This window comes from Struthio camelus, chromosome 3, assembly GCF_040807025.1.
Source record: "Struthio camelus isolate bStrCam1 chromosome 3, bStrCam1.hap1, whole genome shotgun sequence".
Taxonomy (NCBI): Eukaryota; Metazoa; Chordata; class Aves; order Struthioniformes; family Struthionidae; genus Struthio; species Struthio camelus.
Window position 1 is genome coordinate 93,760,826 of NC_090944.1, and position 16,960 is coordinate 93,777,785.

Consider the following 16,960-nt stretch of genomic DNA (forward strand, 5'->3'; position numbering starts at 1 on the left):
ACAAAGCACTGCTCCTGTGACAACTGTGGCAGCACTGCTAGCATTCAGAATGTGGAATGAAACTCAAGAGCAAGCTATAAAGTATGTTGCCTAAAATGTTTTTAACTGGTGAGCTATGCAGTGCAATGCAGTGCAGACTACACAACCAGCCTCTGCCTATGCTTTATTCAGAAAGTTATCTTCTAAAGGATGAATACAAATGACATGGTTTATACTTACCACCTTATTGTCCTCAAAATGTTTCAAGGTTGGTTTCCTGATAATTTCTGCTAGTAACTTTCCAGATATCAAGTTAAGGTGACTGGTCTATTTTGATTTTAATTCCTCACATTTTAAAATGCAGCTATTACGTAAGCCCTCTCCCAGGTATATGGCACCTTTCTGAGTTCTCTAGATAATTTCTAGTGACTCACAGATGGCTTGAGTCAGATTTTATATATTCTGTAGCAAATTTTATTAAATTTTATTGCTTTGAAACTATCTATTTTTTCTACATACTTCAATTATTATTACATCTTCATTCCTATTCCTGTGTGAAACTCTGCATTCCTGCACATCTGGCCAGAATTAATCAACTTTAGAAGAATGAAGCAAAAAGACATTGAATAGTTTCTCCTTTCCTATTATATCTCTTACTTTTACTTATTATTTGCTATGTGCTAAATTTATATATATTTATATGTATCGAGAGAAAGAGAGAGATTTATATTTGAACTTCAAGTATACTTAAAGAATATTCTGTTTTTCCAGAACAGCTGCCTAAAGTACAGCTGATCCCTGGGTAGGTCTGAGGTAGGGTATCCACAGTGCCAAATGTCAATGCCGCAATAAAATGATGAGATAAATTAATGTTTCACGCCATCACCCTTAACACTCCAATATTTTCAACATAGTCAGTCCCAGAGAATTTTGGCCTCTTCAGTTTCTGAGAATTTTCAGTTTGAAAATTAATTTATTTTAGTGTTTAAACATTAATTTAAATTAAAGCTTTACTGAGGGTACTTTTGTTAAATCAGGAATGAACAGAGGGAATGCAAACTATAGTTTTGTCATAAGATTGCTCCAATGGCCAGAATAATGGGGAATATGATCTTCAGGTCTGTATTGATTACATCTTATTTTTCCATTTTATGATTTAACATGGAAAACAGAAAAGCAGCCTCAGAAAAGGCGCATAGGTGATATAGACTAAGCAATCTCTTCAAACCCAAGGAAAAGATATAAATTTCATGATTTTGCTTTTTACTAACTTTTGTGCAGGTAAAAAATCATTATCTTCAGTTGAGCAAGTTCCAATTTATGTAATACTAAAAAGACATCATTTGGGGATTTTTCTGATATAAAGAGATAATTATTTGGGCTTATGTATAAAAACAATGCCTCTCTTGCCTCTTAACAGCAGTCTCTAATCTGAAATCCAGTTTGAAATTCTATATTCAGAAAAATTTAAATCCTTAAAAATTATAGTCTTCATTCCCCTTCATTCCCCTGCATCTAGCCTTGGTCCTGTTTATGCTGAAGTCATGGGGAAGATTCATAACATCATTAATTAAGATTGTGTCAGATCCGTATTTTTCTAGTTATCCTTTTTTGCAAAGATATTGCCTGATCTGAAACATTTTTGCATAAAGACCTCCACATACTACATAATTTATACAGTCTACAAAGATTGAGTTTGGCTGGAAAGAGAAAGTGTGTATTTCCTTTCAGGTGATAGCTATCAAGTTTATTTGAATATGATTAATTACCATCTTGTTCCACAAAATGATGTAATCAAAGCAAGCCAAAGACATCATGTTTAAACCAAAAGCCTGTTATTCATTATTGCACTAGTTTTCTAGTTTATATCAGTCAGACGATCAGCGAGCATAGTGGAAAGCTCTTGTGCTAACCATGTTTCATCACGCTTCAGCTTTTGCAGTATACTTCATACTTTAACTTTGTACCCAGTTTAGTTCCTGCTATGTGCTCTTCAAATGCTTTGTCCATTTCCTGGTTCTGATCTTCATTGAAAATATTCTTCCAATCACTTACACCACCTTCAAAAAAACAAAGAAACTCTTGAAAAACATGAATTTGCATCCTTTTTTATTCATAAGATCTGTAATTCTTGTTCTATTATACATTCAGTTGAATTGTTCCATTTTTCAAGATAAAACTTCAGTCATTTGTGAAGTCAGTGGAGTTACGATTGTATGAAACTACTATAAGGAAAGGGATCAAACTACATAAGCTCTTCTTCAGATGCCCATATCCAACAAGGCCACTCAAAAGTCTATTTCCCAGTGACTTTTCACTCTAGAGTCAGTTCTGACTGACAAGGTGAAAGATCATGAGCACTTGATTTAGACTTGTCACCCAGAAGGAGGCCGGGCTAGGTTTCTGTTCACTTGGCAGCTTGTATTTTTATCCAGTGACTCTTTTAATGCAAAAAGCAGAAATAGACTCTGGAACCCAAGTCTGCCCAGGCTGCCATGATTGAGTGTCCTCTACACGAGACTGCAAAAGTAGTTCCCTTTTGCTTTCCTTTGGCTTTCTTGAAGGTTAGAGTGAACAGGGATTAGCAGTGGTCCTTTCAGGAGACCCTACACACTCCTAAAAAGTGTAATCGTATCATTCAGGCTGAGATTGGCCCAATTTGCCTGCTTTTAAAGAGTTAGTCCTGTGCAGGTAAACACCTAACAGCAGAAGAAAACACAGCGGTCTTGGCCCAGAGAAGGAGACGAGTTCAAACACAAGACTATTCTTTCAGTCAGCGTTTCTCTCCTTCCTGACGTTCGTCTGTGGCCCTCTAAAATTTGCATTCTCCTGACTAGTCTTCTCAGGCATAACTGTGATAACCTGGTTGATGCTAATGTGTACCTAACATCATGTCTGCAAAAAAGATGCTAATGATGGGTGAGCCAACCTCTTCAGAGACTGATATTTCTACCTCTGGACCTTTTGGAGCTCCCTACCTTTACGAAAGAGGACACTGCCCAGTGCCCCATGGGTTTTCAGTGAGTTCTCCTTCATAGACTGGAAGCTGCTCCTCTTTACAATACCCTGAAGCTCTTCCTCAGTCAGGGAAATCCCAAAGAAAGCAGTTATATTTTTCACTCCCAGGGCCCGATTCTGAAAAGAGGAAAGTAACACATCACATCTCATCCAAACAAAATGCATTGTTTCCTTTTCAAGGTGTTTTCACTTCTCTACATCTCTCTGCTGGCTACATGTATAAACTATTCACAGGGTTCAGTAGGACTGAAGCAGTACTTAGTGGTTCTCATTTCCACAGTTGTTACAGAAGAGATATAAGTTATCTTCCTATAGTTTACAAACAAACGTAAATGATTTACAGCTGAGCCAGATCAACAGTGTTGAGTATATAAGAGCTCCAAAAAAGAATTATTTGGGATTTAGATTTACAGTGATTTTGGCTTATACCACAACTTACAACAAAGCAAGAACTATTTTTATGAATAAAATTACAAAAGTTTGAATTTTATTTTGCCCTCCCCAAAACCAAAAATCTATCTCATCTTATTCATCAGTATGAACACACTATTTGAATATAATGGTTAATCAGTTTAGGAACAAATGCTCTTTGAAGTATAAAATATTTATTAAATATTGTTAACCTCACCTCTTTCAGCTCTTCATAAGTTATGGTCATAATGTTTTCATCATCAACATGCTTGTTCCATTCAGAAAGGTAATTAAAGTAGGATCCCCAGGGCACTAAATAAAATTAAATAATCTTAAGATGAAGACTAAATGAAGATTAGACATGCTTCTTATAATATAACATGCTTCTTATAATATAATCCAGTTTTTACTGCTCAGGTTGCTGCCTCAGGCATGGACACTATTAATCACATCTATGCCAAAGGCCTTACCCCCTTCTGTGGGAATTATGGGGTTTTGCTCCAGACTGTTCAGATCATTATCATTTTCTCTAAAGCCAAAGGCAGCAGTGTAGGACACCTTACCAACTCAGTGCTGCTCTGAAGGATCTGCCTTCACGGGAGGTCAGCGGGGAGCGCTCAGCGCCTCTGTGAGCACCTCCACAGAAAAGGTCCTCTCAGGTGTGGGGTTTTTTTAAGCAACTCTCACCCTGGCTGCATGTTTCCAGTTTTGTGTGACCCCTTGCTGTGCTAGCGGAACTGCTGTGAGTCTCACTCCCTTTCTCACATGTTTTGCAGGGCTGTTTTAAAGCCCAGTCTGCCCCCTTAGCTGGCTCGTCGTCCAGCCCCACAGACAGTCATACTGGAACGATGTAGGGAACAGCATCGGGGCATGAGCGTGTGGCTGGGAGTGAAGGGTAGCTGCAGCCACACCCACAGGCAAGAACAGGGAGCCAGGGAAAAGTCCACAAAAGCCCAGCCTAGCAGCTGCTGCCTTCACGTGCATGTGCCTCAGGCATATGCTACCATTTCTGAGTCCACAAATAGCGAAACTTGTCAACATTTCAGTGGACTTGCAGCTGCAAGTCCACTGAGGAGCTAACAGTACTCAAACTACCTTGCAGAGCTCCCTAACCCAGTCTGAGACCCTGCTTAATCCTCCTTCTACTGACCATGGCATATGCCAAACTGGAGAATTTACACAATTTGATACTGGGGTGGGAGGGTGACTTTCTTTTGTAATACACTAGACTTGGCCCAAACAAAGTCAAATCACTGAATAATTGACACAGATAGAAGAATATACTGTACTTCTCCCAGTCATGAAAGCTATGAAGAAGTCATCCCAGGTCTCATAGGAGGGAAGAGGAGACAAGCCATTGGAAAAATGGTAAAAAGATGTAGCCACATCTTTCGGATTGCGAATCAGCAGCAATATCTAGAAAATTAAAATGTTTTATTTCTAGAGCAAGATAGAACAAATCACAGTATAAATATAATAATCTACTTTATAACTGCAGCTTGGGAAATTTATAGTGCCTCATATATTACTTGCAAAAGTAGTACTTTTGTTCTAAATCTAGAAGATGTAGTATTTCATTTTGCTTCATTACCTTGTGAAGATTATTGCCTATAATTTTTAAATTATCCTTTCCAGGTTAACAAATTAATTATGCAGAATCTAAGCCTGGTTTGTTATATACAAGCATCATTCATTACTTAGGTATATGTGGAAAAAATCACACAAATACAAATTCTCTCTAAAACTTAACATGCTGACACCCTCACTTGTGACATCATCACTCCTGTAAGAAACCATGCAGAAATAAATTCCAGTGCTGAGATTTTCCCTCTCATATCGCTTGTGGAGATGGAGACACCATTTTTTTGTTTTCAGACTTCACTGATATTTGGTAAGATGAATGGCAGTTATTTAGCACACACTTAGAAATAGCCCAGCTAAGCATTAATAAGTGTAGTGGATATTTTGAAAATGGGCAATAAAGTACTAAATTGACTTTAAAAAATCTGTTAGGATATGTGTTGACACCACGTTAAAATCAGCACTCACCTTGGCTTTATTTCTGAAGATTGATCTGGGAAGATTGTCAGGAAGGAGATGAGTAAATATAACTCTTCTGGAAGGTAATTTGTTCATTCGCTTTATTAAGAATTGGAAGGAGGAAAGTGGATAGTTCAATTAATAGAAGTATTTTCTCCATGATAAAATCTTACCCTGGTAAAATACTAATTTGTTAAATTTATCAACAATTTTTGGCTAATAGAAGTACTTATATTCTCTATGTATTGTCTTGGGATCTTAGAGGACTACTCTGAGTAGCTCTAATCCGCCAAAGCCCCTGAAAATTAACATTTGGAAAGAAGATTATCCATTGCTAATTCTCTTCAGAGATAAATGAATTTAATGTGTTCTGCTACAGAGGGATCAAATCTAAAGGCAGGAAGCAGACTAACTGAGAGGAGGTGAAAGCTAAAGGATCCTAATGAAAGAGAAAGGGTGAGGAAGAGGAGCTAATAGAAGAGACAAAAGTTATTCCTATGTTTTTTGACTGGTTATGAAACTTAAATGTAAAATGTATTACAATGAATTTCAGTAGTCCCTGCTTTCTAGTAGGGCTATACTATTGCTAGTACATAGTAGGGCATATAGCGCATTTATTCTTCAGCATTTGCAAGACCTCAAGATTCATCCTGGGCAGATGCAGCCTACAGAGAAATGGTCAGAGATCTTATCAAAGAGTGGGATATTTCACACACCATATATTAAATGTTTGAAACACCAAATTTTAACAACTTTAATAAGTATTCTGTGCCCACCTCATATTTCTGAATATCTCCAACTTCAAGGTAGGGAAATTCTTCTAGCTCTTCGTCATTCACACTGTTTTCTTCATCTTGATTTTTCTTGTCAAAGGTTGTTACCAGATCAGTTAAGATCTGACCTATCCAATTTGTACCTGAAAGGGATAAAAACCAAAATTATTTGTAAAACCTTTAGAATAAGCAGAAATGGATTTGCCAGGAGATCCGAGAGGTATCCAAGGTAAGTACTGCCAGGTGAGTTGCCCGATCCCTTTTCATGTGATACAATCACAGCTGACTATCTGGACAATTCCCCTCAGCAGTACTGGAAATACCTTCTCCCTTCATAAGGGAACATTTCTCCAACTCAGATGGCTTAGTAGCAGTTGGAAAAACTTGTATATCATTAATTAACTAAAAAAGGATAAGAATCACTAAGGTATCAATGTAACAGATTTTTTATTGTGACAAATACAAGGGGGGACTGAGGTGGTAAACCCGTACCTCAAAGACTAGTATATCATATATGGTTTCTCACATGCTATATAGGATTATTATGGGAGGAAAGATGAATCACAAAACTTCAACATAGTGCCCCACAGTCACAAAACCACATAAAGCTGAGTGAACCCTGTGGACCCTGAACAACTCACTTTATCACTCCTATCGGCATACGTATATATACGTATACACACACACACACACACGTATATCTTTTCTTCTTACAGTTAAAAAAATAGCAAAACTAGATCTGAAAATTGTGCTATATGATCATTTTCTTTACCAATATATATATAAAAATTAAGTTTCTAAAGTGACATTTCCTATGTATATAAATTATATTTTTATGCATAACATGAAAGAGGGCCTGTAAAGAACTCCCACCTTTAGTTTACCGCTTCCTGACTTCTGGACAAGGAATTTCTACATCTTTGTCATTACAGTATTAGTGGCCACATTTTGGTGCATAGCACATCTTAGAAAAGAGAACGTGATAAAAAAGCAAACGCTTTTCAATTCTGTAAAATGTTACTAACTACTGTAAGACACTGTGAATCCTACCACATGAGGAGAGAAATAGCTGCGGTAAAATGGATATGTGACCCATCTCATCAGATCTGTAGCTCTGACAGTGACCAGAGAGTGTTTTCAGGTAAAAGCAGCAAAGATGTAGTGTAATCTAGCAACCCCAGCAAAGACCTTCTCTTGATCTCCTCATAGTCAAAGATCAGTGGGACTCTGTCAGAGTGTTATGAAAACAATTTTTTCATAGTTATGGATTTCCGAAATTCTTGATATCAGTGTGAAAAACCTACAGAATATGCAACATTGCACGTGAAGGCACCAAAAGCTCAGTTCTATGCAGAAATATAAAGCTAGGAGCTTTACAAATATAACTGTAAGACTAGGACCTGCCATGTCAGGAGATCTAGTTATTTCTGGTATGAGAATTATATTTTGATTCTCTCTAGTTTGTGTATTTTAATTCATAAACATAAAATTAAAATTTATAAAAACTTTTACATGTATTAGCGAAGAAAATCAAATGCCATTTTCTCATTCATTTGAAAAATTCCCTATATGATGTCTTCATGCTTCATTGTGCCTTTTTGAGAAAAAAAAAAGTTTTACAAAATTTTATGAAAATTCTAAATACTACATACTTCTTTCTCATTGAAGAACTTTTTCTAATGAAGAAAGCAAACTATATTCACCAGATTTGGGATATCCTGCCAAAATGACATCATCAGTTCTGGCTTCAAGGTCTTCCATGGCTCTGAATACTTCAGGACTGCAAACAGTAACAGGGTAGAGAATCCCCTTGTAAGAAAAAAGCAGTTCCTCACGGACCATTGTGTTAGCAGCAACCATTGCCTTATCTACCAGATCAATAAATTTCTTCCTCGGTTTTTCCATCCTCTCTCTCATACACAAGTTCTTTCACAGTACGAAACACTATGCAGAGAAAGAGAACCACATTACCTTTTAATAGGGCCTTTTTTTTTTTTTTTGCATCCTGTGAACAATAGTTTACTATTCTTTCTGAAACCATGAAGAAATACGTAACTCTAGACAAAGATCTTAAGTCACTTGAACCCTTTGAAATCCACAGAGATTGAAAGTAATTCAACAAGAAAAACAAGAACATGTAATTGCATCTTAGGTTAAAACTCTCATCTAACTTCAAAGCATCATATGCAAAAATCTGCAAATAATTACAGCACAGAGCTTGTGAACATAATATATCAAAATACAAGAAGGACATTAAATATAGGCTAGGGTTTAAACTGCATAATCAAATTCCTCATGGCAATTCTGTTCTTTTCAGCATTCACTCTACTGGGATTTTTTATTATATAACTGACCATTCTCACTAAATTGGGATCAGAAGTGTTGGTACTGGAAAAGAAAGTGTTCACTGTGTCAGTGAGCTGCAGACTGTCCTGTGATGGTGGCCAGCTGCTCCTTCCAGCTGATGGCTGGGAGGGCACAAGGACTAACACACTCTTTGCCATTGTTTTTCCTCTGTTTAGACTGCAACACTGAGTTTTGACTAATTTATATGCATTCCTTCCTTAATGATTTCAATCACTATTTAACAACTAATTAATTATTACTGATTTGATAGTAGCCTCAGTTATCATGATAGGCATCTATAATGCACTTCAGGTGATGAAACTCTGACTCCACTGATTTCACTAGATAAACCTACAATTAGGCCCAGATTTCATGATATGTGTCTCACATAAGAACGTGTCATAAAGAAGAGAGGAATGAAAAAATAAATTTCCCCCCCAAAATCCATGACAAGCATCTAAATTTCACTTTTTCTTATCTCCATCTTGCCATTTCAGGCCCTCAAAGCAGGAAGGCTAGCAGCTTAGCACCTGTATGCTTTTGTCATTTTGTCAATGCCCTGAGGGATTCAAGCCTGGGCACTGAGGCACACTGCAGTGCTGGCAGGCTAAAGTAGCTCTACAGATATTGCATTTTGACATCAATTTTGATTAGTCCATAGAAATCTGATGCTTTTCCTGTTATCTCTTTTTTCTGTAAAGCTATAAAGTTATATATTGACTACATAGTCAATATATAAAGTCCCCCTACGTGCATCGGGTATCTGAACCAAGTAAACATCATATGACTCCCCCCTCATCCATTTGTAGAATGAGAGGGGTAGCACCAAAGTGCAGGCAGCTGGCACCATCACTGGCAGTCACTTCACTGGCATTAATGGGAGATGGACGGGCTGCAGTAGAAAGAAAATAAAGGACTAATTTGCAATGTAAAAGATTGGAAAAATTTGTATAACATTTTGTGTAATACAAAGTATTTCTGCTAGAAGTTGCTGTATCATGAAATATTCCTCTGTATCCACATTTGTGGGTTTTTATGTGTAAGCAGCCACACCAACAAAACATGAAAGCCTCAATTTTTTACTTTTACCTTCCCTTGGTATGAAGCTGTCATGGACTAACACTCTATTTAACTGAGATTTTTACCTTCTGGCAAGAAAAGGGTAGGGAGAGTAGACATCCCCTAATCAAGAGAAAAAGGCAAAAAAACCATATATAAATGGTTGATCTGTCTCAGGCAACAATGTGGACAAGGGTTCCATGATAGAAACAGCTCATTTCACTCCCACACTCCACTCCTGACAGGACAGTCTGGACAATTTTGAGAGAGAAAATCCAGAGGATTTCCAATACATTTTTGCCAGAAAAGGTGGTCAGGCCAATTATTCCTTGGAGGCAAGTTTTATCCATAGGAACCAACAAAACAGTATTAGTGGAGAAAAACCAATTAGAAGACCTAAGTCATGAGGAGAGATTTTGAGGGGAATTAAATTTCTTGGCAAAAATAGCGGGATCAAGATTTAGTAATGTGAGCCTTTGATGCAGCCAACTGCTCTGATACCTTATCTGAGAGATGGAAGGACTGTATCTTGCACCGTACATGTTACATAAGAAAGACCTTCCGATCCTGCCAAATACTGAAAGAGGAGACTGCAGGAAAACATCAGATGGTTTAAAGTTTCTAAGAAGCAGCTTTAAAAACATGGAGATTAAAAATAGATTAAAGGATTTGGTAATCACCAGATTAACGGTATTTGCTATTCAAGCGACTACAATGCCTCCAAAAGTTCCTGACTTCCCATGAAGTATCAGACCTGATCTCTCCTGATTGTGGAGCTTTGCAGAAAGAGGCTGGTGACCATTCCTGTGATAGTCACAAGACATTGCCAGATGAAAATTGCCTAGTGAGCTGATCTGTTTATGTGGATCCATTTTCTGTTAAATGAAACACCAGAGCAGCCCCCAAACATACCCTCAACACATTGTACACTCAGATGTTAAACTGGAAAAAGTATGTCCCTGTAATTATTGCTATGAACTGCATTCATCTCAGTCAGACTCTGGAAAAGACTTCCATAGATTAGTATTCCAAAATGACCTAATGAGATTTAAGATTTGGTCCTTCATTCATTCAGGAAGCTATCCCAAAATCCCTCTGATCATCCGTCTGCCCCAAAAAAAACCCTGGGGGAACATTTCCTGGGCTCCTACAACTGAGTCTATGAGTAGTAGAGCTTAAAGTGGAATTGGCTCTATCATGACAATGCCAAATGTGGCAATTCTTCCCCTTGAATAATTTAGCATGTGCTTGATCAGAGGGGAGTCAAAGCCTCCAGATAGAGACTGGGGTGGTAGAATCTGATTCTTCAGCTGAGGGAATGGGATTTACTGGGAGTAGGATTACAGCAAAGGAAGGGCTGCAGCCATACTTACTACTCTCTTCTATTACTCTGAAAGAAGTCCTGGTTCTTCTAAAGCTAAAAGGTGTTTTCTTCTGTTGATTTCAATAAAACTGACTTCTCACCCTCCTTGTTTTTTCTAAATCACTGAACGCTACTTGCCTGAGATAAACTGATCGTTGAGACAACATGAAGAATAAATCACTGTTCGCTTATTCAGTAGAATGTGTTCTCTTATCCAGTAGAATGGCTAGCACTTCTCGTTAAAAATCAGCCAGTCTTACCCAATTACACTTCTAGACGCAAACATTCCAGACATTCAACCCTGAGTGTATTAGTCGCTTTGCCTTGGAGGTCTGTAAGTGGAGGGCTTGCTAAAGTACCACCGCAAGAACCATGCTCAATTCTACACACCTCAGTTTCCCAAAACTGCAGGGAATATGTAAGGAAAGATCCCACTCAAATGCTTAAGTAAAAGAATTAGGTTTGTAAGGACATCTTTACTTGGGTATCAACATCTTATCTGGCAACTGCATAATCTTTTTACCCTTATTGTGCTATATACAAGTACTCTTATGTTAATGCTATAGCAATCTTCTACATACTAGATTCAGAGTTTGATAAAAATTAGCTTAAGAAATTTTCATAGATCTTCCTATCTTGACATTTACTAGTTTTGATGGTTCCGAAGATTATTATGCCTTCCAATTTTAAGAGAATGTAGAATTAGTCTTGGTCCGCAGATCCATATTCCTAATGCACTCTCTGTTAAAATCTGGGATCCATGGATCAGTAGTATGTCCATGTGAGCCATATTGCTGAATTCTTCATCTTATCAATAGCTTACATCTATATGTTACCAGGACATTAAGTGGGTGGAGCCCAGAAGGGCTACAGTATGACTCCTCAAGAGTACGTGACAGATGTGTGCAAAAAGCCACAAAACAGACTATTTACCAGACTTCAAGATGCTATTGTTGCTTTCTTGAAACTGCAGGAAATCCTGAAACAGAGATGAAAAAGAATTAATACTCCGTACATGATCCAGACTCATTTTATTTACCCTCTAAAATACTGTTTGATCTGGCATCTAATCAGTGACCTGACTCACAATGCCATTTAAAAAGTAATTTTTTTGCTCCCTTGGGTATCCATAGAATTTGACATCAAAAGTAAAAGATGAAGGGGGACAAATGGGCAGGAGGGGACAAAAGAGTCTCAAAGCCTTACGAAACACTCACTGATATGTTGGAGGACTTTCTGAGTTTTGCTAACACAGTAAATCTCCTGTTGCCTGCAAACCCATCATTAATCCCATTATGCTCTATGCCCATGAAATAGTCAAAGCCCTGGGATCTTTAAGAGAGAAATAATTATGTCATACAAAGCGTAATGTGGTAATGCATATGTGGCCACATCTAAAACACAATTCTACCAGATTTTAAATGAAGGTGATTAAGCAGATATCTTGAAACAGATTATTTAGATGCCTAAGAAAAGGAAAAAATTACCCATGTCAGATTCTTTGCAAAAAAATTTATCATTCTGATTTTAGATGGATGGACTGAAATGCACAAATCAAGATTACTAAAGCACATGTAACTTGCTCAGTAGTGCACATGAGACACGAGTGAGTATATGTTTAGAGGAGCTGGAAATGTCCATCTCGGGTCATAAGCATAGGCAAAAATGTGTATTTCACAGGGAAAAGATAATTTAATTTCTTGTCTAAATATCATATTTTTACTGTTTCTTTCACTTAACTTATGAAAGACATTTAGTTTTATTCAAATATTGTAATATCAGGATTGGAAAGTCGTGGAAAATAAACCACAATGTTTTTCTCTTTTTGTTTTCTTTCAAAACATGCTTTTCCATGGATTTTGTTAAGTCCCAACCAGTGATACTGTAAACTAGTCCTTTGGAAAGTTTAAAGTAGAATGGCCAGCTAATGGCCTGTGGGCTAATTCAGATGTTGACTAGCTGGCCACCAGGCCAGCACATGGGCACTACCAGCCACACTTGTCCTACTTACTCTTGGCTCATGCCCTACCATTTTTTTTCACCTCTCCTCGAGTCCCTCAGAGCAGAGGACTAAGCAAGCTGAACACGCTCCATGCTGTGCGTTCTGCAGAAAGACCAGGGCTTTGTCATGTGCAGCTGGGAGTGTATACACTTTGGGATGTAGGAGGAAGACATAGGGCTCTGCCTTGAGAGTCATAGGCTATACAGACAGGGGTACAGGAGAGAGGAGTTGAGGTAAGGAAACAGGGAGGAAAACAGTAATTTGTGCATCTCTTCCCTAGAAACATCCAGTTCTCAACTATCTATGTGGAGTTTAGTCAGACTGAACATTAATGATTGCTAGTGTTGGACCAAGAGTTACAAGCTCAGACATGTCACTGAGTGATAAGCACTCCTGAGTTGCTTCCAGGGTGAGCTTAGCAACGTAACTCTTTTTGGCAGCATCATATCTAACAAACCCTGAGAGACATGAGATGGCTCCCTGCAGAGCTTCTCTACATGTCTGTGCTGTATTTCCTCGGGCTCTGCATGTAGCGCTGGACCCAAGCTGTTTTGTACCACACTGCTCTCCAAGCCCTGCTAGACACAGGCTAGCAAAGCTAACGTCTCAGTACTGGGCTTCCCAGTATGTCATGCAGCAGCCATATAATCAAACTGTCCTGCGCACAGTTACCATGTCACTGTGTCTCAGCCCTGAACTAGAGCAAGCCCTAGAGCAAAGTGGGTGAGGCCACTTGTGCAGCCACTCACCTCTTCTTGGCCTGTCTCCTGGGAGCGCTCGTTTGCTGAGGGGCTCTGCTGAAGGCATTTCACCATGGACCAGATGTCAAGTGCTCACTGTAAACTTTCTGGAAAATTCTTTCTTCTCATTTCTCCTTTTTCCATGTTCTACCATTTTCTTACTTTCCTGCGCTAAATAAACAAAAAAAAAATTTCCCTCATGATTTTCTCTTCCTTTTGTTTCTGGCCAGCAGGTTTGATTCATCTTGCCAATCTATATTTTGAGCTCCAGCAGGACTCCTTGGCTCTTTTCTTCTCTAATTAGAATCCATTCTTTACCTCTAGATTCATCCTTAGAGGGGAATGGTGAACTCATATTTCACTTGATGTACCTGGCACTGGACAATTTTCTCTTTAAATCTCCATTCTGGGGAACTTTTATAGCTTAGAGTCAATTAAAACGCACAGTCCCCTTTGATCCCAAGAAAAATACAGATACAAAAACATGAAAGCTTCTCCCTCTTTCTATTTCCCCCTCCTTCCTTCTTAGTGTCAAAGGCTCCCTCATTGTCACCACTCCCCTTTTTGATCCTAACAGTATCCCTCAACTTTTGTCTTTCTTTTCACATTTCCTAATTCAAGTTCATTTCCTATGCTGAGATTTGTTTTATGTGTAAGGATGAGGGGGTTTTAGCTCCAAACACGTAAGACATAAAAATAGTCAGTAATAGCACAGCTCATCAGACATACTAAGATAGATATATAGATATAGATAGATAGATAGGTAGATGCTAAGATATATATACTAAGAAAAATATTTCCACAGAAAAATTGGAAAAGGTAAGACTTTTATGTCTTTAGATGATTAGTTTAAGTCCTTTTCTGCCAATGCCTGTTACTGTTCTGCACTCCAGAAACTCCACAGCTGCTGCAGTCATTCAGTTAATGATGAAATGCCTGAATATTTGCAGCTTTTAGCATCCTACTTTAAAGTATTCTTAAACTGATGACAGTTTTCTGTACGCACCAGGGATACAGATCAGGAACTGCTTCAGGAGCTCGGCCCTCCTGGCCTTCGCCTTTCTCCCCCACTACCTCCAGCCTGAGATGGCAGAGTTCTTTAGAGTGGTTAGGGAGGATGGACACCTGGGACTGATCCACTTTTGAATCCGTTTCACCATGTCCTGAAGTCTATATAGCCATTTGAATAGCAGTTTTATAACAGTTGTAACTCTGCAGACTTTATCTGAATTACAGTGAGTAAAAGTCAGCCACAAAACAACGGGACTCCTACCAACGTACAATGACAAGACAACAAATTACGTTTCACTCCTTAATAGTTCCAGTGCTGTTCCCATGCTGGGGCTCTGTCCTATGATCAGCAGCAGAGGCTGCTGATCATAGGTGATCAGCACTGGTGACTGGGATCCTTGACTCCCTGTGGAAAGGGGGATGCTGGGACTAGCTTTGCTGTATCATCTGGGCTTTCCCACACCCTATCCCTCAGTGGATTGGTGACATCTTATTGTTTACAATGGTTTTTACTTGATTTTACTTGAAGCTTTGTGGCCTAGAATAAGAATGGTTACTAACTCATACAAAGAAGTCTGGTCTGAATAACATAGTTTTTTGGTGAAGGGCTTACTGTACACAGCCCAGATCATATTGTGGAAAACCTTTGTTTCACTCATTTGGCTTTAACCCCCCACACTTATCTTTCTTTCCAGCAGAGTTCCTGCTAACCTTCAGTAGTTGTTGACTCAAAAAAAAAGAAAAGTGATCTCCAGTTAAGTTGACGCGTACCGACTAAAAGAAACCTGTGGAAGAAAAGTATTAGAAATGCAAAATACTACCCTTCTCCAAACCTGAAGACTATCAGATTGGAGAACTGCAGGGTGATGGAGAAAGGGACAACACTGCTTTGAAGAGTGGATAAAGAGCTGGTCTGAGGAAATACCCTGATGAGAAAAGAGTACTGAATCTTTAAATAGTTGATTTCTGGAGTATATTTACTCCACAGAAATGTTAATGCAGCACCTTCATGGAGTAGGAAGCAGAAGCAGTCAGCTGCTATGTAGGGAACTGACTAGCAGAAGAAAACTTAGTAAAATGAACTGCAGATTTGTTAGAAGCTCTCTTTCCTAGTCTGGAAGTTTAAAAGAGATTAAAATACATCCTTATCTCAGGGGAAGAAGTCCAGCAGTTGCACTCTCTGCATCTGAACTATGCAATTTCTTTCCCTCATTGCTTGGGAACCAGCAGCAGAAAAGTATTCCTGGGACCACAGAGCAGAGAGAGAGCCTATGTTCAGGTGCAGAGACATGTCCTACCATGGTTTACAGCAGCCAGCAGCAGGAAAAATCCTTCTCAGAGTCTTTGATCCAAAAATGATGTGGCTCAGTCACTGCACGAGCATGGGACGTGTTGAGTTTTGTCAGCTGAATAAGGCTGCAAAGATACTGCTCTGCTCCCCAGGGAAGGTGTACACCCTGTCCCAGATGCATGGAAGGACCTAAGAAAAGCTGGAGAAGATAGTTGCCCTTGGAGTAGCACACAGGCTGCCTGCGCGGTGCAACTGGCTGTTACAAGCCTTACCGTTCTCAGGCAGGGCAAGCTTCTGGAAGGGTAGCTGAAGTTTAGTCAGGAAGTTTCTTCTGAGCTTTTCTGAAAATCCTAAAAGACTAATGCTCGCATCAGGTCTTCGCAGAGTTCCACAGTAGGAGCCAAGACACATCCCTCCCACAGTGCTGCTAACACAGCATTGCCAGATGCCTTGAACTTCCAGGACCCACCACATGAAAGTTTGAAATTTTGAAAACACTGCTTCACCCTTCACTTCAGGGCAGACCTGCATGGATAAAAAAGCAGCTAGGACCCAAGACCTGACCAGGAGCTTCTCCCAGTTACTTTTCCACATGTAGGTCAGTCAGGTTAATACCGATTCCAATTCTGCTCCTTACAGCAGTAGATTAACATGTAAGGCCACTGTCAGTGACTACTAATATTCCCAGCATTATCAGAGAAGCTGATACTTGCAGGTAACCAAAGGACATCACTCAGTGATATAACTTGAGAAATCATGACTACGGGTCAACCTCTTGCTTCTCCAACTATCCCCTTACAGCCGATTCATGGCTCCTCTTAAATCAGGACCAGACCTCACAGAAAGATAGGTGTAGGAGGTATTGGAAATCCATGAAACAATTTAAAAGGCAGCTATAAGCTATAGCTTTATTTCATTTTGACTAAA

General features: G+C 38.9%; 1 protein-coding gene across 3 annotated transcripts; it reads right to left on the reverse strand.

The window, feature by feature from the left end:
* Positions 1-155: 155 nt before the first annotated feature.
* Positions 156-16,901, reverse strand: LOC104151987 (sulfotransferase 6B1). Of its 3 annotated transcripts, none has more exons than XM_009687200.2 (10): positions 16,306-16,901; positions 16,041-16,222; positions 13,741-13,902; positions 11,923-11,968; positions 6,225-6,364; positions 5,458-5,547; positions 4,698-4,824; positions 3,626-3,720; positions 2,958-3,114; positions 156-2,039 (listed from the first exon to the last, which is right to left on the reverse strand). In XM_009687200.2, the coding sequence occupies exons 3-10, from the start codon at positions 13,804-13,806 to the stop codon at positions 1,909-1,911; spliced, it is 852 nt and encodes a 283-aa protein (XP_009685495.1). In that variant the 5' UTR covers positions 13,807-13,902; positions 16,041-16,222; positions 16,306-16,901; the 3' UTR covers positions 156-1,908. The 3 variants fall into 3 exon arrangements, with proteins under 3 accessions (XP_009685495.1, XP_009685737.1, XP_009685414.1); XM_009687442.2 differs by adding an exon at positions 7,925-8,001 and having other exon boundaries at positions 13,741-16,222; XM_009687119.2 differs by lacking the exons at positions 16,041-16,222; positions 16,306-16,901 and adding an exon at positions 7,925-8,165 and having other exon boundaries at positions 13,741-13,785.
* Between the last annotated feature and the right edge of the window lie 59 nt (positions 16,902-16,960).